The 13,243-nt window shown below is 38.5% G+C and overlaps 3 protein-coding genes across 5 annotated transcripts in view; 1 reads left to right on the forward strand and 2 right to left on the reverse strand.

The window, feature by feature from the left end:
• Nucleotides 1–105: 105 nt before the first annotated feature.
• Nucleotides 106–4,947, forward strand: LOC111456073 (centromere protein C). 3 transcript variants are annotated; one of them, XM_023097806.1, is made up of 12 exons: nt 106–360; nt 1,122–1,327; nt 1,414–1,502; nt 1,596–1,698; nt 1,803–2,008; nt 2,161–2,535; nt 2,635–2,933; nt 3,029–3,122; nt 3,613–3,689; nt 4,051–4,120; nt 4,205–4,312; nt 4,539–4,947. In XM_023097806.1, exons 1-12 carry the CDS (start codon nt 199–201, stop codon nt 4,664–4,666), a joined length of 1,917 nt encoding a protein of 638 aa, XP_022953574.1. In that variant the 5' UTR covers nt 106–198; the 3' UTR covers nt 4,667–4,947. The 3 variants fall into 3 exon arrangements, with proteins under 3 accessions (XP_022953574.1, XP_022953572.1, XP_022953573.1); XM_023097805.1 differs by having other exon boundaries at nt 107–360; nt 2,623–2,933; XM_023097804.1 differs by having other exon boundaries at nt 2,161–2,933.
• A 32-nt stretch (nt 4,948–4,979) lies between these two features.
• Nucleotides 4,980–7,927, reverse strand: LOC111456070 (probable receptor-like protein kinase At4g39110). Its single transcript, XM_023097802.1, has one exon. The coding sequence runs from the start codon at nt 7,835–7,837 to the stop codon at nt 5,228–5,230; it is 2,610 nt and encodes an 869-aa protein (XP_022953570.1). The 5' UTR covers nt 7,838–7,927; the 3' UTR covers nt 4,980–5,227.
• Nucleotides 7,928–8,882: 955 nt separating this feature from the next.
• Nucleotides 8,883–13,243, reverse strand: part of LOC111456071 (protein MLN51 homolog) — a 5,986-nt gene continuing 1,625 nt past the window's right edge. The window contains exons 2-12 of the mRNA XM_023097803.1: nt 13,009–13,111; nt 12,725–12,927; nt 11,778–12,610; nt 11,327–11,441; nt 10,423–10,545; nt 10,039–10,091; nt 9,894–9,939; nt 9,726–9,796; nt 9,560–9,637; nt 9,368–9,453; nt 8,883–9,280 (exon numbers count right to left, since the gene is read on the reverse strand). Of these exons, the coding sequence (XP_022953571.1) occupies nt 9,769–9,796; nt 9,894–9,939; nt 10,039–10,091; nt 10,423–10,545; nt 11,327–11,441; nt 11,778–12,610; nt 12,725–12,927; nt 13,009–13,111 (1,504 nt within the window). The 3' untranslated portion in view covers nt 8,883–9,280; nt 9,368–9,453; nt 9,560–9,637; nt 9,726–9,768. The remainder of the gene's footprint in view (nt 9,281–9,367; nt 9,454–9,559; nt 9,638–9,725; nt 9,797–9,893; nt 9,940–10,038; nt 10,092–10,422; nt 10,546–11,326; nt 11,442–11,777; nt 12,611–12,724; nt 12,928–13,008; nt 13,112–13,243) is intronic.

The raw sequence follows: 13,243 nt of genomic DNA on the forward strand, positions 1-13,243 counted from the left end.
TTATTAATTGAAATTTAGTTATCTTCGCAAGAAAAATAATTTCATTGAAATACGGGGGATAAAAGTAAGAAGGAAAATTTTGAAGGACCTCTTGTGCAAATTTTAAACGGAAACAGATACGAAGTTTTCGCGCTTTCTCTCTCTTTTTCGAATTTGCAGTCGCTCTAGGGTTCGGTCCAGACGTTGTAGAGTGCTACAATGGTGAACGAAGAAGCTCGACACTCCGATGTGATTGATCCTCTTGCTGCTTATTCTGGAATTAGTCTCTTTCCGAGCGCATTTGGCACTTTGCCGGTTCCGTCGAAGCCACATGATATTGGAACCGACCTTGACGGCATCCACAAGCACCTCAAATCCATGGTATTTTTATCTTTCGATACTCATTGTATATGATCCTTCCAATTTACCGGTCTATTTGGTTTATAGTGCTTCTTGCATGGTCCAAGCACTCACTGGGCCACTAATCGCCGGGTTTTTTTTTAAAAAAAAATTTCCCTTTTGTTGCATTGGAGGATGAATTGGAATTCATAATCTGCTCCCATGTTGTCAGTAAGTATGCCAGAGTGTGGCGTGGGTTTCCTGTTTATCTTTAAACTTTAGCTCAATAGTTGAATTGGAGTATCGGGTTCCTGGTTTGTGTGAAAATGTGAGGAAGTGAAATGTTTCTGGCTTTTCATGTGATGGTTTCTTCTTTCATTTAAACTAAACGCCCTGCCTACTTTGGTTTGTTAGGTAAAAGCTGGTTAGCCCATTTGATTTGTGAACTAGGATTTGAGATACTCCCGAGCATGATGTTTAGTTGGTCGGTTAAAGATGTGGGCTTGGTTTTTTAGTATATTGATGCAAGAGCACCGGAAACTTTGGTGTTATGGCCTTGTTTCTTATTGCTACTCCCAACTTCCCTCGGGTGCTTGGTTCCTTTAGTATATTGATGCAATGGTACTGGAAATTATAAGTTAATAACAATATACTGGAAATTATGGTGTGACAGCCTAGCTTTTCATTTCTTCTCTCTAGATCCATTCTCTCATCATCTTGGCTCTTCACGAAGCGTTTTGTATTTATTTCTAGTTTTGGTTTAATTGAGGATCAACGACTTATAGGTCTCCTAAATTTTCCAGGTCTCAAGAAATCCCAGTAAACTTATAGAGCAGGCTAGATCGATTTTGAACGGTAACTCTAATTTGATGCAATCCAAAGCTGCCACATTTCTTGTAAAGAATGAGAAAAAGGAGGAAGCTGCAGCAAACGTGGAGGAAAATCCACAAGAAAGAAGGCCAGCCTTAAACCGAAAACGGGCCAGATTTTCTTTGAAGCCTGATGCTAGGTAATGCTTATAATGAATGAAATTTGGCTTCCCTTTTAGTAACAAAATACATTCTGGCCAAGTTTTATGAGATACCTTTCTGATAGGCAACCTTCTGTGAACTTGGAACCAACATTTGACATCAAACAATTGAAAGACCCTGAGGAGTTCTTTTTGGCGTACGAAAGGCTTGAAAGTAAGTTCTTCTTATGCTTCCTTTTCCACACAAATTCCAGATGCATACAGATTTGGGTCGCTATTGTCTTCTCATTTTGCAATTGATCCATAGATGCCAAAAAAGAAATCCAAAAACAGACGGGAGCAATTTTGAAGGACCTGAACCAACAAAATCCATCAACAAATACACGCCAGCGTAGACCAGGGATTCTTGGGTATAATCACTAACATGTTATACTATTAACAAAGTTTGTCTTTTCTTTGAAGCATCGTGTTTTCTTGTTGTTGAGAATCCCAAATCTTGTTGTTGTGCATGTAGGAGATCTGTTAGATACAAGCATCAATATTCATCAATAACATCTGAAGATGATCAGAATGTAGAACCCTCTCAAGTGACATTTGAATCAGGTAGTATCAGTCCATCGATATTGGGCACAGAAAAAGATGCAAGTCCACCTATAATTTGCTCAGAAATGAAAACTAATGAAGAGGTACCCCTTGAGGAGGAGGAGGAGGCGTTTGTTGGTAAGTAAATTTATAATAGAGATCAAAATATCATGGTCCAGTTGATTTTATCGATATCACATGCTGCCGTCCTCTTTCTCTCTTCTTTTTTCATTTCCTTTATTCCTTTCTTTAATGCTGTAATCCTTTTTTTTTTTTTTTTTTTTTTATAGCTTCAATAACCAATGCAGAGAACAAAGTGAATAAAATTTTGGATGAATTACTCTCTGCTAATTGTGAAGATCTAGAAGGTGATCGAGCCATCAACAAATTACAGGAGTGTTTGCAGATTAAACCAATTAATTTAGAGAAATTATGCCTTCCTGATTTAGAAGCCATTCAAACAACGAATCTGAGATCTTCAAGGGGTAATCTACCTGAGCGTAGTTTGATCAGTGTGGACAGTCAGTTACAAAGGATAGAAAATTTGAAATCTAAGCAGGATGATGAAAATTCGGTTAATCCTATTTCTACACCATTCTCAATGAGAAGTCCGTTGGCTTCATTATCAGCCCTAACTAGAAGAATTTCGCTTTCAAATTCACCAGGTGATCCATTTTCAGCTCATGACCTTGACCAATCATCAGCAAGAAATCCTTCCCTTTTTGAACTCAGTAATCACTTGTCTGATGCAGTTGGTATTGCAGAGAAGTTGGGTGTTTCTAGATTGATGTCACTTTTAACCAAGGATGACGGGACTGTAGCTAAGGGAATTAAGTCACCCAAAATTCTTCTTGGGGATGTTGATTCCATATCTAAAATATCTTCAAGTAATGTTTTAAATGTACCCCAAGCTGGTGCCGAAGCTGCCTTAAGTGAAACTCGTGCCAACATGGAAGCTAAGGATATAAGTGGCAGCAGCACAGAAGTGGAAGTGAATGAGAAATTGAGTTTTCTTGAAGCCCAAGCAGATGCTGTGGCTGCAACTAATGTTTTGGATGATGAGGTACATATCTTTGTGCTAGTTATTCTTTGTACCACTGCTCATTGGAGTCTTAAATGTTCTGAAGTTTTATATTGCATCGTGGTGATAATATGTAGATGGAAGATCACGAAGGATCCACTTCTGAGCAACCAAACACATCCAAGGTGGATGCGATCAAAGAGTACCCGATTGGCATTCAGACTCAGCTGGGTATGTTCTTCAATACCAGCACCGTTAGTTACCCTAGCTGATAATTTTTTGTACCATCATGTAAATAGGAAGTTAAAACCTAATGTTATTTCACTGCTTATCTTAGTGCATTTGATGGTTGGACTTTTTTTGGGTTAAATTTTGGACATGTATGTTTTACTAAATATGATGAGAGCTGATATATACCGCTGGACGAAATACATCCGGGCTGGTTAAAAAAGAATTAGTAGTTGAAGTGTACCACTTCAATGCTTCACATTTTGAAGGAATTCTATAACTATTATTTGTTCCTCTGAAGTCAAAGACACATTCCAATATTTTTCATTTATGTTATAATTCTGATTTGGCTTCAGCCTTTTCATATGAAGAATCATTTTCTCTATTTGTACTTCTAATGTTAGAAAAGGCATAAATTTATTCATGTTTGCTTATCAATTCCCAGTAGATGGATTAGATGATTTCAGGCTGTGTGTTCTTTGTTTTCTAACAGATCAATCAATTGCTACATGTACTGAGAATATTGTCGATAGGCCATCAAGAAGCAGTGGAACAGATAACCACGATAAGGTTTTTGACCTTTTCTTTCTAATCTTTTTCCCTCTCTCTCGGACCTTTATTTCCAGTTGCTCATTATTGATGATTCGAAGAGCTTTGTCAAATTGTCGTATTTGTTAGATATGAAGGCTTTCTTTATCGTGGTCACCAATGTCATAAGGAAGTACTATATTCAGTTTTCATTATTCCTTGTCGGGCACATATTTGTTTCATTATTCTTACAATTACTAATATTGTCACATTCTTATGTTGATGATTTATTGTCTTCTAAAATTTAATCACCTACTTTTGTTAAATTGTTTATGGTTCTTACTGATTTTTATTTTTGAGAGAATCTAAGGTTTTCTTTTCTTGGTGATTAATGTATGAACAGGTCAAGCAAAAATCTCGTGCAGGCAATCAACGCGAAGGCAAAAGGGTGTCTGGGAGGAAAAGCCTTGCAGGTGTTTAGCCGTAGATTTAACCCAAATTTCTATAGTTTTTAGATTTTTTCTTTGAATATACATCGTTATCTACCAATCTCCCAGGGGCTGGTACAACGTGGCAAGGCGGGGTGAGACGAAGTACCAGGTTCAAAACCCGACCGTTGGAGTACTGGAAAGGTGAACGTCTGTTGTACGGACGAGTACATGAGAGTAAGTGACACTTATTGTGCATCATTTTGGAAATGTCTTTTAACAATTCCACTCGTATATGTTTCTCTTAATTCCTTTATATTAAGGCTCTTTTGGACTGATATTGATTGTTTCAACGCCAAAAGCTTTTAAATCAGTAAAATAATAAGGAGCGTTCCTTCTATCTTATATTCTATGATGTTTATTCCAAGTGCTTGTAAATTCATTACTGGATTCCTTTTGTTAGGCCTGGCAACGGTAATTGGGTTGAAGTATGTGTCTCCTGCTAAAGGTAATGGCCAACCAACTCTGAAGGTGAAGTCTTTGGTCTCCAGTGAGTACAACGAACTTGTTGAGTTAGCAGCTCTGCACTGAGGGTCGTGTACAAAAAGGAGCAAACAGCCTCGAAGCTTTTCGGATTCGGTTTCTTGAATATAAATAGCATCTGTTACGCTCACGCCATTGCCTTGTAAACTTCTGCGCCCTTTCTTCTATATCATATATATATCTATCAAGCTGTCTCGCTTGTGTCGCTCGTGTACACGTGTCATGTGATTTCATAATTTGAACCTTTCATACCGATGTGCAAATTTGAACCTTTTGTGCCAATGTATTTGGATTTGGATATTCAAGCGAATCAGAATGCTAGCAATTTGTCAGGTCAAAGGCCATCTAAAACATTCTCTGAATTCATCTTCTAAGATTGAAAATGCTAAAGGATTACAAAATTAAGTTGTAGCTTAAAAATGGAGTAATTTATGGGATTAGCTCTACATGTTTACATTCTTCAACATCAGTACAGTAAATCACAACATATTTACCGATCTTTGTTTTTCCCTTCTGACTCAAACAATCAGACACTCCCACTTAATAAATTACAAAGAAAAAGGAGAGGAAGAAAAGAAAAGATAAGGAACATCCCTCCAAATTTTCAAATCATCTACCATTGAGATTAGAGAAATGAGCAAACATTGCACTTCCCGAGTCATCATCGACGTCTTCGACCTCTACTGGTTGCCTACTCCGTTCTGCCTGCACGACAGGGCGCTCGACCGAGTTCGGTGCATTTGTAGAAGCGTCGACAGCGGTCGCGGGGGCAACAGCTGCCACACTTGCGACTGTGCTTTCATCTTCACCTTTGCCTTCTGAGAAGGATTCTTGAAGTTGCAATGCATACTCCAAATTCCACAGCACATCCCCCATGCTTGGCCTATCTACACCATGCTCAGCAAGACACTTCTCTGCTGCTTCTTCAAGCTTGGTCATGGACTCAGGATTTGTGGCTCCAACTAGAAGAGGATCCATTATCTTCTCCAAACACCCTTTTCTCTTACACTGCATTGCCCAATCAGCCAAGTTCACTTGCTCTCTTGGTAAAGAAGGGTTGATTGCTGGCCTTGCACACAAAGCCTCAAGCAAAACAACTCCAAACGAATAAACATCTGATTTCTCTGTCAACTGTTGCCTCCTGAAGTACTCTGGATCCAAATATCCAAAACTTCCCTTCACTGCAGTACTCACATGTCCCTGCCCCATCGCAGCATCCTTCGATAGCCCGAAATCAGCTACTTTAGCAGTGAAGCTCTCGTCGAGCAAAATATTGGTTGTTTTGACATCACGGTGAATGATTCCCTGAGCTGTTCCTGTATGAAGGTAATGAAGACCTCGAGCCGCTCCAATACAGATCTCTAGCCTTTGCTTCCATGACAATGGAGTCATATCTTTTCCATACAAGTGATCTCTGAATGGACCATTTGACATGAACTCATAAACCAAGATCATCTCAGAGTTTTCATCACAATAACCAATCAAAGAAACCAAATGCCTGTGTCTGAGCTTTGAAAGCATATGAATTTCAGTTTGGAATTCTGTAATGCCTTGTTCAGATTGTGCATTTCCTCTCTTGACAGCAACTTTTGTCCCTTCATCTATCACTCCAATATACACATTTCCAAACCCACCAACACCAATTATTGAATTTGGATCAAAGTTCTTGGTGGCTTCTTGCAGCTCTGCCAAACTAAACAGCCTGCCAAGCCCTAAACCAGTGTTGGTCTTGTGTGATCCATATGAGCTCTTGCTCATAAAGCTAGAGTCCCCAGCATGTACAGGAAGCAACCAAGAAGAGAAACTGTTCCTCTTCTGCCAATCTTGAGGCCTTTTATGCCATTTCATCACCATAGCACCGAGCCCGACAAACGCCCCGAACATCATCGCAAACCCAACAGCAGCCACCGTACCACGACTACTCCCATTTGCAGACTTACCATCCACTCCAAACTCTCCATCCAAACTATTAACAGAATTGCTTATTTTCAGTACCTCTAAGCCATTCAAAATGGCATTCATATCACCCGTTTCGACGTTCGCTGGACCAATTTGAACCGTCAATCCCTCTACCATCAAGGAAGCATTAACCACAACATCCTTGTAGTATGCAGTAGCCAAACTCCCTAGCTTGTGTGACAAATCCAAGTTGGTTATAGCAGGCTTCCCATTTACATAAACATTGAAATACAGATTATTGAGTGCTTTGCTTACAATGTCACAGAAATGGAAGCGAATTAGATACCCAAATGAGGGATCTGCCTCCAATTTCCATGTGACATTAAAATTTGGTACACTTGTATGAGCTTCTCCCATTTGAACTGCACTGGCATACACACTTGGAGGAGCTATTAACATGCCAATTTCTTCCAACCCATCTTGATATTTAATGCTATTGGTCTCAACAATGACACTCCTACCAGCTGCTTTTGGTGTCCTGTATATCTCATCTGTCTCCCATGTCCTCCCAATAGTGTCATTTCTTGGAGTGATTATAGGTCCTCCCATGTTCAACCTATACAATGTCTGAAACGCATATTTCGTCAGCCCCTCGATCGTCCCGACCGGAGACAGTTCCATGTTCGAATCAGCTATCAAGTCCATCGGAGCCGAGACGACCTCGATGGCATTGATAAAAGCAGCTGAATTCTTCAATGGGAAGAATGTGATTGACAGTTTTGGTTCAGTGATATTGAGAAGAAACTCCTTAAGAACAAATGTGGATTCATTATTGATGTTGAAGCTGTGAAGCAACACATATTTTTCAGTGACTACTGAAAACTTGGCTTGTAAGAGATCAAAGTCATTGCTTTTAACAGGCAAGAAATGGAGGCGTAGCCAATGCCATCCTGGCTCTGCCATTTGAAAAATGTAAGTAGCTTCTTGGAGGAATACTCTTGCTGTTAAATCGACCGGGGACGGTGCCTTCGTCTCCGGTGTGGCGGCTGCTACGAGATGATCGTTGGCCTCTAAGTACTGTTCGGATTGTTCATCAGTTTGGAAGAGTCTTCCATCAGGGAGTGCACCAAGTTCCTTGTTGGCTCCACAGTCAATGAGAAAGTTATCTTTGGGAATGAAGGAAGCGCCCGGTCCGACCGCAAACGCGACGTTCGGGTCGTTAAAGACGAAGCATAGAACAACCAGGAGGATAGCCATCGAAGAAGATGACATTAATGGAGAGGAGATACTTGAAAATCTGTTGTTTTCTTGGATCTCCATTCCCTCCTGGGTGAGGAGGTCTGAATCAAAAAAGAAAAGAAAGCAACACAAAAGGCTAAGGATTTCTAAAAAGAGTGTCTATTATGGCTTTCATTGAACCAATTGGTTATTTTTATCCAACGCTTTTAAATGGATGAGAAGAAGCTTTGAATGATTTCTCAACAAAATTCACCCAACAATTGGTTGTACCAAATTTGTTGGTCCATTGAAGTTCTTGTTGGTTTTTGGTCGCTTTCTTTTTTTAGTTTCATCACCTAAAACCAAAGTACAGTGTTTTGAAACAGTAAAAGGCCATAACTTTTGTGGTTTTTGCATCACAAACTCATTTTCAGACCCTTTTAGTGAGCACAATGGAAGGAACAATGTTGGGGGGAAAATGATTCAAAATCAAAGGAATAAGGATGTTATTCATTATTGTTCTTTTTATTTAGTCTATTATTGAATGAAAATGTTCATTCTTATTGCTTGTTAGAATCAAAGTTACAATTTGTTTCAAAGAAATGTTTTCTTAATTCTAGGTCTTTCAAATGGTAATTAACGTTTTTGATCGACTGCAATGAATATATATTTACACATTATTAATTAGTCGAAATTCATAAGCTTCTCGTTTTTTAGACCGACATGACATTCTTGAAAGTGTTCATAGTCATACGTATCATTTCAATTATTATTCATTAAATACCTTTAAATGTGTCTTACTCTTATTAAGATAAATAACTTCTTATCTAACCATTATAATAATGACAATATTGAATAATTTATCCTTGAACTTTCATTCTCTACCTATCATGAGTAGGCTCTAAACGCCTCCATCATTATAAGTGGAGTTCGATCATACATTAACATTCCCGTTAGAGAGTTTAAAAGGTAAAATGATAGAGTAAATATTGTGAACATATTCCCCAAAAAAGGAAGAGAGTACCTACCAATATATTCCCGAAAAAAGCAATGACTTTAAACCAAGAAATGCTTAAATAAAGCTCTATACTCTCGAACAAGAAGTCAGAAAGTTGAATGAGAACAAAAGAAAGACGCCTAACAAGACTATTTTCAAGAATATCTCAATACTTTATAAATATATGTCCAGACATTGACATTGAACTCATACTGGTAAAGCATAACACATTATACTCACGCAAAACCGAATACTAAGGGTCTTATTACTCAGCAGCATCCGATGTGTTGTATCCCACATTAGAGAAATATATCATACATCATACTAAAATACTCGACCTCAGTGGTGTAAGGTAACAAACAAATAATAAACTTCTTAACCAAACATCATATTATATAGAATAGAGAATAATAATCAAACTCCAATTAGCACAACATAGCTAGCTAGCTGCTGCTAAAAGAATTCCTTCAACATTTCTCTCATTTTTCTCATATTTGGGGAAGCCCTTTCTCACTTGCTTCATTCAAAAACCAAACCACAAGAAAAACCTGGCACCATGGAGTAATAAAATTACTTATTCTCTATATAATTTAAACCCATACGAGCTAAAGGATGCGTTTAGAGGAACATCGTACCACAATTTAAACAAGGAAAAGCCCACACGTCAAGCTGAAAATACTGTTCTCAGATTAACGTCGGGAGAGGCATTTGTCGTATATTCCTGCAAGATGAACAGACAAAAAGGTTTATGTATGAATACCGTCTCTGACTGTTAATATTTGTATCTTCTGGCCAAACCAAGAATAAAGTCCTAATAGTTGCTTTACCTAATACTTATTGGAACCTATAGCAGCCCAAAGTGCTCCAGAATAGAACTAGAGATCACAAAGGGCATAGAAGAAGGCCTGTAAATTATATCAAATATCAACAGTTAGAAACTTGATTGATGCATATGAGCAAAAGCTCGGTTCATCAATCAGTTCAGTGCCAAACCTTTGCTTATTGAAATAGGCTCCATCACATATGCTTGCTTACTTCATTGACCAAAGTTCATCTCTGAATATCTGTAACGAGAAAAAGAAAGGCAGAGGTAAAACTCATTAAGATTTTGGATCTTCTCTCCTATTGGGAAGTGTGGACTTAAAGAATATCTGGACTTACCTGCGTGGCTTATTTTGGCGCTGTCCAACATCATCACTTTCATGTTCTGCAAAGGAGGAAAGATCAGTTTTGCCAAAACTATGTTTGGGCCATCTGATAAACATACACAATCAAAAATAATGTAGTATGAAGAGGACAATCTTACCATTCTGTGAAGGCTTTGAATCGTTACTGGATTTGTTTGTATTGTTTTCTTTGCTGCAGAGAGTAGAAATAATCAAGATGTAGTGATTAACGGAAGAACGTATGCCCAAGTGGATCAATAAAATAAGTAAAGAAGTACTAATGAAACCCTCCAATATTTTAAAAGGGTACCAACTCTGTATCCCCAACATAATTCTAAACAAAGAGAATGTTGACAGTAAATGCTTATTTAGGTTTCCCACAACACAGCCAGAGTGCCGAAGTATGGCAATCTAAAATCTGAATCTGAACTAAAACACACCTCAAAAAAGTATTGACACAAATAAATGATGACACCAGACAACTTCAATATTGAGAATAATCGAACCAGTAACAACATACTAACCTCAACGTTCCCACAGATGATGTCTGTCCTGAGGGTCGAGCATGATAAGCACCATCAACAGCAATATAAGGCGAACAATATGTAGCTCCCAGAGCCCCAGCTGCTCCGGCCAAAACTGGTAACCTGAAGAATGTGTAGCTCCTTAAAATGAGAACCACCAACAGGCAATAGGGTGGTAAAATGGATTTTTTCAAGCAAATATGGAAGATAAAGAGAAACCGCATGAAGCCTGGTAAAGAGACTTCTTAATCTGTTCTGTCTCAGCTCATTCAAGTCACATAAAACCAATTAGGCAATGCCATCCAGACAACGAAAAATGGAGTAATCAAAACCAAGACATCACAAATCATTAGATACATGGCTTTCAAACAACATTTGGTTACTGTAGTAGCTAATACATTTCATATCAGTGTTAAAAAAATTCCAGTTCATTGTTCGCTAAAATGTTGCAAGATCAACAGGAACATACACACAGAGAACAACTTTCTTTTTTTTTTTTCATGAAAAGCTAACTTTCATTGAGGGAAAAAAAAAAAGAATACAAAGGCATCCAAAAAAGACTGAGATCAACAGGAACATACACACAGAGAACATCTTTTTTTTTTTTTTTTCATGAAAAGCTAACTTTCATTGAGGGGGAAAAAAAAAGAATACAAAGGCATCCAAAAAAAACTGAGATCAACAGGAACATACACACAGAGAACAACTTTCTTATTATTTTTTTTTTCATGAAAAGCGAACTTTCATTGAGGGGAAAAAAAAAAGAATACAAAGGCATCCAAAAAAAACTAAGCCCACGAAAGGGAGTAAGGGATTCCAGTCAAGAATAACCCAGAGCACAACATACTTATGACATGTAACATAACATCCTCAAGAAAATGACAACTAGAAAGAGAATCCATACCATGTCATTTCTGAATTTCCCATGCCAAGTTGGGACTGGGCAACATATCCTGGAAATGCCATGCCAACGGCAGGAACTCCAATACCACCAGGATGCTGACCTCCAAATTGCATCACTTTACATGCGTTCAATGATAAAAGATTAATAGCATACACAATAGAAGAAATTGAGAAAACGAGAAATTTTGAAAGGAAAAAGAAAGGGAAAAAGAAAGAAAACATTATCTATATTAACAAAATTCTTTGTTCATCAACAAAATTATATCAAAGCAAAACGTATGCTTCATAAACTCAATTATACATGGCAACATATCAAACTAAGTGAAAATTTATTTTAAAAGAAGTGTCACAGATAGTGATTACAAGGCCTATCCACAAGTAAGGAGTAAACACATGCCTTTTATCATTCTGCATTTCCCATAATGATAACAGCTGTGATATGTAAACTTTACCTGGCAAAAATGCTGGAGTATGAGGAAAGTTCTGGTCTCCGTGAGTAATATTCATACTCCCAGAGGTTCCCATAATCTGAGCCCCACCATAGATAAAGGAACCTGCACCAATGCCCTGAGTCACACCCTTTCCCTTTCCAACCAAAGCAGATTTCGATTTGCTTGATTCTGAGGAAGAATCTGCATCTCCAGATTCAAGTGAGTTAACTGACGTAGACGTTTTTGGTGGAGATGAAGATTGAGATCCACTACCAGGTCGCTGACCAGACTGCTGGACAGGAACCTGAACAGCAGGTTGAACCCGAGTTTGACCAGTAGTTCGTGCTACACCATGTGATTGTGTCGGTAAAGAGACCTTATTAACTTGGCTATGGAGTGATGCAGGAGGGTAGCTGGTCGATCCTATGACTGCACCCCTTCCCTGAGGTCTAGATTGGGGAAGTTGAGCATTATTGACCACTGAAGAACCAGAAGATGGCTTAGACAAAGGATTCCCTAAAGATGGATTAGTTGAATCATTTAAGTAAAGCCTATCCATGGAAACAGCATCAACTACATGCTTTCCTTCCACCATTACACTTGATTGTGGCATGGAGCGACTATCATCATACATATTCTTTTCAGGAAATCCAGCTTGTACTTCTCTTTTTTCCACTTTAGGGATGTTTTTACTAGACGTCCCTGAAGGGTAGAAAGGCGGGGAAGCAGAATTCAGGCTTGATGCAAAGGCATGTTTCCTAACAGAGACTGTCTCACCTTCTACGTGTGGAGAGGGTGCAAGAGATCTCCCTGTATTATTATTATGTGACGCTTTCTCAGGAGGCTTCACAGATCTGAGGTCATATGCAAAAATGGGCATATACTAGATGAGTACGTGTCCATGAGATGTACAAAAATTCTAACGAGTAAAAGAAATTAAAATTCATTTATGATCATTGGTTACTCACTGTTTTTCTTGTGAAGGAGAGGAACGGATATTGTTGTTTATAGTTGGTTCATACCGTCTAGGTCCTCTTCCTCTCACAACTTTAGGAGCATTGTTTTGAGTGTTATTTTTATTGTATGTTCGAGATGGGTTCCCGCGAGCATAACCATGATCCATGCCTCGACTTTTACCTCGACCTCGTGAATGACCCTTGGAAGTTTTTCTCTAATATGGTATAGAGAAAAGAACACATTTAAGAGAGATACTTAAATCCACATTAGTGCATATCAAAAAACAAATAAATACCTCATCACGATGTCTTTCTTGCAAAGACATTTCTTCAAACTTGTCATGCCCCCATTTCATGTCATCCTTGGACTCCCACAACCTCCTTCCACCATGGGTTCTCCTACAGATTGTTTATAGACAAAAAGACAGAGAGAAGTACAGTTAAAAATAGGTCATACCAATAAATAGGCTAAGAGCTTGAAGTAGGAAGGTTGTATGGGGAAGAATCTTGGGGGGGGGGGGGGGGGGGGGG

This window comes from Cucurbita moschata, unplaced genomic scaffold (genome assembly GCF_002738365.1).
Source record: "Cucurbita moschata cultivar Rifu unplaced genomic scaffold, Cmos_1.0 Cmo_Scf00018, whole genome shotgun sequence".
Classification (NCBI taxonomy): Eukaryota; Viridiplantae; Streptophyta; class Magnoliopsida; order Cucurbitales; family Cucurbitaceae; genus Cucurbita; species Cucurbita moschata.